The 12170-nt window shown below is 34.2% G+C and overlaps 1 protein-coding gene across 1 annotated transcript in view; it reads right to left on the reverse strand.

The window, feature by feature from the left end:
* The window catches only part of DNTT (DNA nucleotidylexotransferase), a 68784-nt gene that overhangs the window by 50832 nt on the left and 5782 nt on the right, over positions 1 to 12170 (reverse strand). The window contains exon 5 of the mRNA XM_010020339.1: positions 11048 to 11180. Coding sequence (XP_010018641.1) covers positions 11048 to 11180 — 133 coding nt within the window. The remainder of the gene's footprint in view (positions 1 to 11047; positions 11181 to 12170) is intronic.

Here is a 12170-nt window from a genome sequence, read left to right on the forward strand (position 1 = left end):
CATACTTCAACATACTTCCTGACCTGAGTATTAAAATCAGTCTGTTTAAATTCACTGGTTGAACATTTCAGAAATCAATGCCTGGTATTAGCTGTCTTCATGTCAAATGTTTATAAGAAACATCCTGATTATTATGACTTTCAAGATGAGTACTTCAAAATATGATTCCTCATGGAATATACACATATAAAGCCAAAACCCCCAACCATTAAAAAAGCACTAATGACTAAAATATTTGCTGGTGCTTGATTTTGCTACAAATTCTGAGTGATAATTATAGTTGATAGCTTATTTTCTCTCTCTAATCACTCAATCTAGTATTTTCAATGAGGATTTAGCCAAGTTGGACAGGAAAATATAAGTAACAAATAAATGTTTTAATCCAAGTTGTCATTTCAATTTCTTGGCTAAAACGTGAATCAAAATATTTCTGTGATCTTGAAAAGGCATCGTAACACTTCACAGAGCTTTCTGTGCCTCTAACTACCTCTTCCATGATATACGTGCCCCTGTCTTTAGGTGAAATTACACAATGTGCATAAAAATTCAATACTGAGATTCATCATGGAAGAGAAAGTCTGACTAAAGAACTCATTTCACTAAAAAAAACCAAAAATGATCACTTGAATTATAGCCACTACCTGGCAACAGAAGTATATTTGTCCAGTTCTTCAATTAAGAATTGAAAAATTTCCACAGAAAACATAATGAGACTTTTAAACATTTTGACATATTTTCCAACTAACCATAAATATATGTATGATCTACTTTAGTTTCTGGATATAGATCTGTTCTGTAACACCACTGATCTATTTTGGATTGCAATATTCATGCTGTCAGCATCCCATTTCATCAAACCTCTTCCAAAATAGTAACCTCCTGTCTTTACTATTTAAAAAAAAACAACAATCCGAACATTAATGAAAAGCCACTAAAAATTTCAGAAAGAGAGAATCAAAACTGAATTTAGACTTTATTATGTAGTGAAGTATGGGATAAAATTAAAAAATTACTGAAAAATTAGATATTCATATTCCCTATCATATTCCTATTATATCTAATATCAGTAGCATGAAACAGAACGAGTCTGCAAACTGCATGATCGTTATTTTACGCACTTCAAATTAACTGCAGCACATATAATACAACTCTGCTACAGAATATTTCTAAGGTTATTATTGATCTTGTCTGAGATTTTCTTACAAAGAATTACTTGTCATTCTCTCCACAGAAAATGAAAATGAAGCTCATTCAGTGTATGAATACTTCTTTGTACATGCTAAAGTTAGGTACCAATAATTTGTAAAGCTCCCTTTTAATCAGAACAGCTTTTATTCCCCCATGACCTATACTAATCTACTCCCAAATTACCAAAACATTCAAAGAGCAATAGTTCACCTTTAGTGTAGGAAGCAACTTTCCACCTTATAAGATTATACTGATAAATCAATTTTAGTACATGTTCTGTATCATGCAACCTGCCCCCCTGCTGTAGCCCCAGATTGTATGATATAGTAATGCCTGGGGCCATTGGACTTGATGTGATATTTTGGATGAAGTGGTATTCTACTCAAACTGCATCAGCACCAATGCCTGTGTCCTGTGCAAAAGACCGTTCCTGAGCTCACTGAAAAATGTTATATTCATATATTGGGAGAATCATGTTCAAGGAAAGGCAGAGCATTCCCCTTATTAAAAAAAAACCAACAACATTCACTTTGGCAAACATGTCTAGAAACTTGTGTAAATAATGCAAAATCTGTTTTAACATTTTGGAATTCTAATGGTGTATTATCTCAGAGTGCCACTGTAGAAGCCACGCTGAAGTTTCAAGCTCAGAGTACTGTTATTCATACTGACAACTGTCACCACTTCTTTCCGCTTATGTGAGCCTAATGAGCCACTCATCATGATAGGCTGGTACTTATTTTACAGATAGAACTCTACATCAGGAGAAAGCAAGTAAGTTATTTGTGGGCAGGTTTATAACCTGATATTCATACAGAAACTAAAAATGGCAAAACTGAAGTCAGTACTGAAATCTCTAGCTAATGGCAATACCATTCTCCTGCACTTTGATAACCAAAGCCACTAGAAAAGATATATTCAAATCATCCTCAGCCCAGCTCTTCCACATAAAAGGCACTTCAGATTGCTTTTGCTGTATCCCATGCTGAGCAGTAAACCCAGAAGCCTCTTTCCCCATGCCTGCCCCATACACAGTGAAGGTTTTATCACAGTAGGCCATCTCTGCTATGTAGTGAAGATTTCGAGAAACTGTCATCCAAAAATGAGAACAAACATCAAACAGAATTATGGAAACATCAAAGAAGCTTTTGAATGAACTATGGTAGATTTCCAACAATTTATATTGCTTTTTCTATACGTGAAAGGCATATAACATAGTAAGCACCAAAATAATTCATGAGAAGATTAAAATGTATTATATTAGTACAGAATGAACAATTTAAAAACATGGGACATCCACTGTTTAGAGATTACATTATTTGCAGAATGTCAGAATAAATTTATGAGAGCAATCTGCATTGTTAGCTCACTATTTTTCTCACCATCTCCTAAAATGTTTCTAATGTGTAACTTCTTGGCAAATAATTTTCTTAATTTCTCAGTCTTGCAGCTTTCTTAAGATCTTAAATAGATCTTTTTGAGCTCCTCTTCCTTTAAATTCCTTTCTGTTACAAAACAAAAATATTGCAATATTTTTTCTTTTTTGTCTCATTTCTACACATTATTCACCAGCATTAAACAAAAACCTGTTGGTTTTTTGACATTGCATCTCAATAAACGGATTAAATGAGCTGTGAATATCAGCATTTAACCAATAAAAAAGAGATCTTTCTTTATTTAAAATGTATCAGATCTGCTTCATCTAAAAGGCTAATTGAAAAGGCTATTCAGGTCAGCTGTGATATTAGAAGACAACTGAATCACATTTAATGCTACTTAAAGGATGCGAATGGGCTAAAAGAAAAATTAAACCATGGCCATTAAAATTTAATTTGACTTAGTGAAGCCATTAACATTTTGGTTTTGTGCAGTGGCAAGCATTCTAAAAATATTTCCATATAATTCAGAAACACAGAATTGTCAGATGGCTGACCCTTCTGTGCCAAAAATGATTGAAAGTGATCTTAAAGGGCAAATCAGGAAAAAAAAAAAAAAATTCTTCGAATACCCTTATTAGCTATCATCATTCTGTTCTTTCTTAACAGTCTTTTTACATATATATGTATTATTACTACATGCACACATACATAAGTTACCTGCTCACAGCACGTTTCTTGCTTATTCTGACTCACTTCTATTTTATTGTTGCTATTTTTAAACTTTTGTGTCTTACCACGTGTATCAGTAGGATTCTCTGCAACAGGGCATTTTTGCCTCTGATAACGTCTAAATTGATCTATGTAGTTATCAGCCCAAGCTCATCTGGCAACTGTGTCTCATACACTCTTTTAAAATAATTTTTCAAATTAAAAGACAACCTACTTAGAATTTGTGGTCAAAACCAGTTACAGTCCTGTGAATTTTAGTTTTGTTATTACACTAGAAATAGTTATATCTTGAGTAGAAATTCTTGCTTTTTTTTTTTTTTTTACTATTAAGTGCACACCTTGGTTTTCATTTTAATATAGAACATCTGATTTGGATGTCAGATGAACAAAAACACTCCTTTTATGTGAACTGTAAATAAATAATCTATTTTTAAGACAATACCTTACCTTACTTCTAATAGAGTACTTCTACTATGTTGCTTTGACTCTGCAAGTTTGCCTTTGTAATCTGAAAACACTACTGCCAATATTCCTTATACCCTGTATAGACAGATATTGTAACAAGCACAAAGCAGTCATCAATGCAGCAATTTAAGGATTTTAGTCAGTTTCATACGAAAACTTTATCTAGAATTGAAATGGTAACTAGTCTGATAATGTACCAGCACATAACTAAAATTTCAGATAGACTTCGTGACAAAGAAATATATTACCCCTAACTTTGGTTTTCATTCTCAATTTTTTCTTATTAAGTTTAAAAAAAAAAAAAAAAAAAAAAGCTAATACAGAAAGCTTTGTTGTAATAGTCCTGAAATAATATAAGCTGGAATTTCATATCTTGCTGAATAAACATTATTTGTTTTACTCTGTCTTAATAATAATCCTCATCAGTGTTGACAGGATACAGCAAACACTAAATGCTGTTAAGGTTGTTACAAATGCACTCCAGGAGGTGCAAGTTTATCCAGGGAGTTTCTGGCTCTACACATACAGAGTAAAACTGGCTTTGCAGAAACTGACAATATTGCCACCTCTACTGTGGACCCATCGCTTGAAGTAGTTTTAGGGACAGAAGAGGTATTTAACTAAACAGCATCCTTCCAATGACCTGCTAAACCTGTGAAAGTGGTCAAAGTTTGAGAAGAATAGGGCATGTAAAAAATCTTGAATCATCAAGCTTTTGAAAGGCTTTGAAAGAATATGCTGTGCTAAGTACTTGAGTATTTTATGGTTTCTTACGAAGTTCTTTTGTCCATGACTCCTAAATACCTTATTCATCAGCTTCTACTTCAGGATTCATCATGTCTAATAATATATTAAATGAGTGGAAAAATAATCAAAGATCTAATGACAAAAGGAAATGCCTGAATTACTCCAATAGATTATCTTCTAAATTGACTTGGCTAGCCATTAATATGGATAAAATTATTTTCTCCTTTCTCAACTTGTTTTTAAGGGCTTATGGAAAATTAGAAGCAGAAACTGATGATGACCTCTGTTCTTGCCCAGTTGTAGTGCCTCTTAACTCCTGCCACCTCAAGGCGAAATGCTTCTAAAATTAAGGAATTCAGTAAGGTAAAACTGGTTTACTAAGCTTTAAGACCAATCAGAACAACTCTCTGTTAAACTGTAGTCCACTTTAGATGAGGCTTTTATCAGAGGCAAAGCTGTACTCATGAATGATATCCAAACAGTCTCTTAAGTCTGTTGCTAGAAGAACTGCTAGACTTTTCCAGGATCAGCTTATATTAGAGTATGTGCAAACTACTGTATCAGCTCAAGTGTTCGGTGAGAAGCTTTCCACACAGCTCCTTTATAGCAGATTTCTCCCTGACAAAATAAAACAACAGCAGATGAAAAAATTTTTCTTCTTATAACAGCAGTGGAAGAAAGTGAGAAGAAATTACAGTGTTTGGACTTGAGCAGCTGGGCACAGTTTGTATCATCTCTTATTATTGCTTGTGTTTTGGAGGAAAAAAAAAAAAGAAACAGATAGCAATAACTACCTAAGAATAGTATAAATGCAAAGATACAGTGCAACAACAAGGTATGAAGGGAATAAGGAACCTCTGCCTAGGAGTTTGTTTAAAAACTTAATGAAAGAAACCCTTGCTAAATAGTTGATACTAGTTAGAAGACTAGCACTGTTTTAAACCTAGATGTGAGTGGAAAAACAATTTGGGTAATAGGACTTCAAATACTTTTATTTCTCAGAACCTAACAAAAATTTGGTGTTATATCAGGTGTGCTAACCTCATTGTAGAGCCTCTACAGCCTGCTGAAGAATACTTTTATTAGGAGTATCCAATATGAAAAGGTCAAATAGTTTTTCATCAGGATTTATCGAGAAATATAGTCAGAGGCCACATGACTAGCTCGTTAAATAAACCAGAAAGTCTTGAGCATATACCAAATGCTTGGGAAACTTAATACTCTTCATACATTCAATCTCGCATTCTCTCATTTATGAGCATGTGTCAACACAGATAATTGTGATTCCAGATACCTTATAGAAGTCTCATTTCTGAAACAAAGGTGCCACAATAGCATTAATTATCCATCAGAGCATGAGCCTGCATCTGTAAAATAATCTCTGGAAGTGTTTCTTGTTCTGAGCTATTTCATTTTACTTTATTTCTGAGACTGAAAGAAGGTATATTTAAACAATTTTCTTGGTACAATAGGAAAGACAAGGGTCTTGTCCCGTGTCATTCCTTTATGCGTTCCTTTGCCTTCTAGGAAATGTCACTGCACACAGGGAAAACTTTCACATTGTAATATACAAAAGTATGGCAGTGTTGCCTGACAAGAACACCAACTCTGTCCTTTGCTCTCTTCATTGCTTTTATAATAGCAATCTTTATCTTCAAATGTTACAGAGCCTCTAATCCCAATTTCTAAAAGATAAGATAAAATTCAAGCAAGAAGATAGTGATCTACAATTAGGCTCATGATAGAACTGAATTCAATAATAAAAGAGTGAGGCAAAACTTCCCTGAAGACTGATGCAGGATAGAGGAATTAGCCTTCTACAAAGAATAGGATAGGTACTAGTTATTCTGCTCGGTACATCACCCAAGACACTTAAACATCTTCTTAAGAACTGCAATATGAAAAGTTATCTAAAACAAAATGTCTCCTTAGTCTATTTCACTCTGTCTTAAGGCAAAGATGAGAGAAGCTAACAAAAGTGTGTCTAAGATAGAACTGAAACTGTAATACCAATAGAATGCCTAGGTAACTTCTAAAAAATAAGTGCCTATAGATGATATAGTAACTATGTGCTCACATCATAGCAATACAATCCCACTGTTGCAGACCTAACCACAACTATTTGAGCGTGCTACACAGAACACAAGAAAACTGAAACAATTTGTAAACCATTTGTGAATTGTATGGACAAAGCATACAGAAAGGTGGACAGAAAGCCATACTGGAAATGAAGTTAACATGATGATTTATTCATATTATTGTATTTAATTCTTGTTCCAGATCCTTCAGTGAAATTTGGGTTTTGTGGATATGTGTATTGGGATATAACCAGTAAAGGGATTGAAGCCGTAAAGTACACATACTTTAATGTATATGTACATTAATGTAAAGTAATGCTTCCTCTATCTACTATATAATGCACTCAAGAAGCCTTCACCCTAGATCACTTTTTGTGGCAAAACCAAATGTCAGTAGCTAAATCTAATTAACAAAATCATAGACTCTTGCAGAATGTCGTGGTAATGATTCAGCCCATGACAATCTTTTCTTGAAGTCACTGTGAAGCCATGTCCTAACAGGGAGCTACAGGAAAAAGGGAGAAAACTCCAATTTCACTGCCATGAAACCTAGTGTGATGTTCTCTATTTGTCATTATAACAATCCTGTAGAAATGCTAATGTTATTAATAGGAATCAATTTTTCTGTAACATGTAGTAATGTATGCAAGACAAGATAACACTATCACTACTGAAAAACAATTAATTCTCTCCACAGAGTAAAATTACGTTTATAACAATCACAAAAAACAAATAAGCAAACAAATAATCAGGTCCTCAGTTTAACTCTCTTTAAAAGTGGTAACACACATTAGCCTACACTCCTGCCTTGGGTAGAGTTGGGACATACACAGTATTACTCAGGGATGTCATATGCTAAAATAAAGGGGTTTTTCTCCACCCTCAGTGGCTTTTGTAACTTGCAATATGAGTTGCTATTCTGAACCTCAGAATTTGTCTCACTAACTGAGAAGAAAGCAGTCTTAAATCTCAGCAATTCAAAATAAGAGAGGCTAAGCACTGACAAATAATGCCATGCCAATTTCTGATTCAAACAGACTGCATGGCAAATTCAGTCTGATATCATGCATGATATGCTTTGTATTGCATTATCAGCATCCTCAATACTTCCTTCTATACAGTTGAGCAGATAGGCCTCACTAGATAGACCAACAAAATGCATTCCACAGCATATGGATGTGATTTATTTCAGAATAATAGCTGTTTTATTTCTGTATTTCCATACATTTCAGTGTTGTAATTTCTGTTTCAAAATGACCCAGATCAGTGTCAGAAAAACATTTTTTAAAAATGATTCTCCCTACCTCTCATAAGAAACTATACCAACCAAAACTCAAGGAGTATGTTTTACGAACAGAAAGCTAAGTCTTTCTGTAAGGGAGTAACAAAGAATAAACTCATCCAGATTTCATTAGTTTATTCATTTCTGATCCTGAATTATTTCAAATTAGGGAGATACTGAAGGGTTGCCATCACAACCCTTTATTTCAATTCTTTTAAGTCTTTATATTCCTTAATTGATTCAGATAGCTGAATTGAAAGTTGTTTTCAACCAAATGTAGTATTATTGAAACTTCCAACCAAACACAGAAGAAAAGGACTTTTGATTAAAGATGTTTCATGAGCTGTTGTTTTGTGAAGACAAGCAGAAAGATGAAAGACTTGGAAAGAAAAGGCCTCAAGGAAGTAGCAGATGTTGAAGTCTGCTTCAATAATATGACCCTTGACAAGAGGTAGAAGAAAGAATTTGGGGCCTAAGCTGAAACTACAGAATGTTAGAGCAAAAGAGGAAATAAACTGTATGCAACTGGTCAGAGAAACAAGTATGTCCTCAATAAAATTTCATCAGCTTTCCCAATTTTCATTCCTTACCCTAACAACTTGTAGGGCTGGTATTTTTATTCAACCACATAAATGCAAAGGACTAATTTGATTTTCACTTTCTGTTTATGGCCTTTTTTTTTTCCCATTTGAATCTTCTGCCTTTATAAATTAGAAACACACAAACAGCATTAAGATGAGTACAAGAAGCAACACAGAAGACCGAAGGTGAAAGCTAAATCAAACCAAAGTCCATGAAAAGGTTTGCTAGGGCTTCAAAAATAGCTATTCTTTACTTGGATTTTATATTACGTTTCCTAATTTTAATTAAAAGAAATACTGAAACATGCAATTTCCTTAAATTCCAGGAATCTAATGGAAAAGGTCTAGTAACTCATGAAATATATCCAGCCATGTGTGTGTTTGATAGGTTTAGGAAAAAGAATGTAACTTTCCTATGGTTCATCTCTACCCTGTTGAATCTCCATGACTGTAGATCGCAAATGGAAGTTCCATTCCTTGTAATTCATCCAGTTCTCCGCACAGTAAGTAAGGTTTATGATTCTCATGACTTTCAAATCTCCAGTTAAATCTGGAATAACACAATCAACTGCTTATTTTTTCTGAATTATGAAACAAATATACAAAACAAAACAAATCTGGGTCCCAGGGAATTAATATATTAGAGCAATCATGAGCTATTTTTTTCTCTTATTTTACTAGTGTACAAGTATGAGTGAATGAAGTCAAGTTGTTTGGTTAATAAAATTTCCCTACTTCTTTTATTAAAATGTTTACATAATGATGAAAGAAACAAATAATAATTTGTTAATTGAAAACTGTGAGTTAGTGAGCTTACACATGCTTCATGCTTAATGTATACTGCCACTATAAAAGACAGGCAAAAAAAGGAACAGATGCAGTCAACTTTATTTTAGGTCAGTAACTAAAATATAAGTCCTTAATAAAGGTAATTCCATCTGTCTAATCAAGCTTTCTGCAGATCTTACACTGCAGCATTTGTTTTCCATGGGCTAGTAAAATATCATTTAGGACTGACATTTTGAAACTTAGTTTGATAATATATTCTCTGTCTATTTAAAGGCATGTAGTTAATATAAAAGATTACTCACTGAAGGCATCATTAGATACTTTAATTTCTCTTTTGGTTTGACACACCCAGTTAGAGATACAAAAGTTTATTCTTAATTAAAAAAGAGAATGGCTCTTTCATATATCCCTGAAATACTAAGCAAAACAATAGCCTTAAATTTGATGAGTGAGATTCAAACTTTGCAAACAACTATGCTGCTGACAAAGCTCACAAATACATCATTTCACTAAAAAATGTGAATTTTCAGCATGCTGATGGTTCTGTCCTGCAACTCTGCCCCATCCGGACAGGTGTTAATCAGTTACATCCAAGTTACTAGCATCACAAGGTCCCCGAATGATTTGCATCCATGAGAAGAGATTGACATCACATGCCTCTTAAACAAGGACTCTCAGAATGATGACATTTGAGGTTTTAAATATAAAATTTTATCTCTGGTCAGGGTTCATACTTGAGCCTAATGCCTCTTATCAGCCACACGAGTCTGTAGAAACTATGTAGCTGGTGACTTCAAACATTCTTACGATAAATATGGAACATATGAGGAATAATTATAAATACCATTAGGTGGCACAAAGATGATAAAATACATTCATCACAGTCACTGTGCATGTATATAGCAATTACGAATTCTATAATATATATATGTAGCACTGGAGAGATATGCAGGCCTATCTAGGCTCACAGTTATGTCACACAAGTGATACATTAACACTCTTCCGTCTGTTGGTTTCCTACCAATGCTACATACAAACTAAGCAGCAGGAGATTTAAGGTGCTTGCTAAGGTTATTTTTGGTTTATGAGCATGACATGTACTACAAGTAGTGACACAAGCAACTGCTTGAAAGAATTAATTGTGTATGCCTTGAGCAATGGTTCCAGATTGGATTTTAGGAACAAAAATCATCAAGGAAAGAAATTCTGAGATCACCCAATCTACACAGAGATTACTGCATGTTCAATTTAGTCAGCGCTTTATATTCGCTTTAGTCAGTGTTTACTGCAAAGTATACTTCTAACACTACAAACTCCACCGTAGCATATTTCACTCTCATGTGACCAAGTTCTCTTAAAGAAAAAAAAAGAAAAAGAAAAAACAACACAAAACCCACAAAGATTGCCTTAAAGCTATTGTATCTTTCTTTCAAGCATGGCCTTACAATATTCTCAGCCTTAGGAATTCAGATACACGAAAAGCAAAAAAATGTTCAAGTACAATATGTGATCTAAACATCATTTTTCCAGCAAGCTATTCTTAGATAGATTTTGTTCTGACAAACTAACCATTTATAGTAATAAAACATGGGAACCTGGGAATATCATACGATTGCTATCCTGTTTGGAGGAAAAAAAAACCCCCAAACAAACAAAACTAAACAAGCAAAACAACAACAACAACAAAAACAGCCATTGAAAACAAACAATCCTTTTCCCACTAAACTTTTTTGATTTTTCCAAGACAGAAACATGATTTTGTGTGTACCTGAATAAAACAGCCAAGTGTCCTTATTTGTTTTCACTCACCTCCTGAAACCACCAGTTATGGTGACTAGAGCATCTGGTAGAAACATACACACAGTATTCTTGACAATCAAGCTTACTGCATCTGCTTCTGCCTTAGATACACAGCTAACAAGGTCCTCATAGTAGAGAAACCCTGGAAATCAAAGGCAAAAAAGGTCCAGTCACTCTACGGAATTATGAAGATCCACATAGTGTTATGTAAGCCCCATGTGAAACAGTCACCTTTTACCAAGAATTTGAACCACACAGCCTGTACCATGGGCAAAGGAACCCTATCTAATTCAGAATTAAGAAATGTTCAGTCTTGAACATGAACCTATAGATTTCAGTTTCGGAACCCGAAACTATAGGTTTGTTTCAGGACATGTTGTGGGAAGAAATAGCTTTTTTAGAAATTTCTTCCTTCCTCCCACTGTTCCTAGAGTCAGTCTCCTGTCTTGGAAGTGGGGGATCACAGGTAAGAGATGGCTTCTTCCTCCCCTCATCTTTGTCTTTTTAGTTTATACATAATTTTTGCCATTATACTTTCTTATAAATTGTGACAGCAGTAACAATTTATAACATAGCAATCAGGATAATTGCTCCATTTGCTGACAACCTGAATATGTATAAATTACTCTGCCTTCCCTATCAGTTTCCAACATTGGCATTTCTTGATGTACTGCTTCAAAAGGTGGCTTTTCTCAAAATAATGGGATTCTAGCCAAGTACAGGGGTACGTGAAACATCCAAGCTATCTTTATGTCTATTTACAGAGCTTGTATTGAAAGTGCCCAGTCCTGCAGATTGTTTCACATTTGGATATGATATAGAAAATCAAAACAGACAAAGGAGCATGGATGGGGGCAAGCTGTTCCAAGGGATTCTGAGGTGATGTGAAACACATGGGTTTAATGCAAAATTAAAATCACATGATTTAAATGTAATTTAAATGTAATTTTATATAGTCTCCTTAATGTAACTGATTCCTTTGTTTAAATAAGTTCCTTTATTTAGGGAAACAGCACACCAAAATAGAAAAAAAAAATCTATGGGGAAGCAACATTATTCATTTGACCATAGAATCATAGAATAGTTAGGGTTGGAAAGGACTTTAAGATCACCTATTTCCAATACCACCACC

The sequence above is a fragment of the Nestor notabilis genome, unplaced genomic scaffold (assembly GCF_000696875.1).
Source record: "Nestor notabilis isolate BGI_N333 unplaced genomic scaffold, ASM69687v1 scaffold4948, whole genome shotgun sequence".
In the NCBI taxonomy this organism is placed as follows: Eukaryota; Metazoa; Chordata; class Aves; order Psittaciformes; family Psittacidae; genus Nestor; species Nestor notabilis.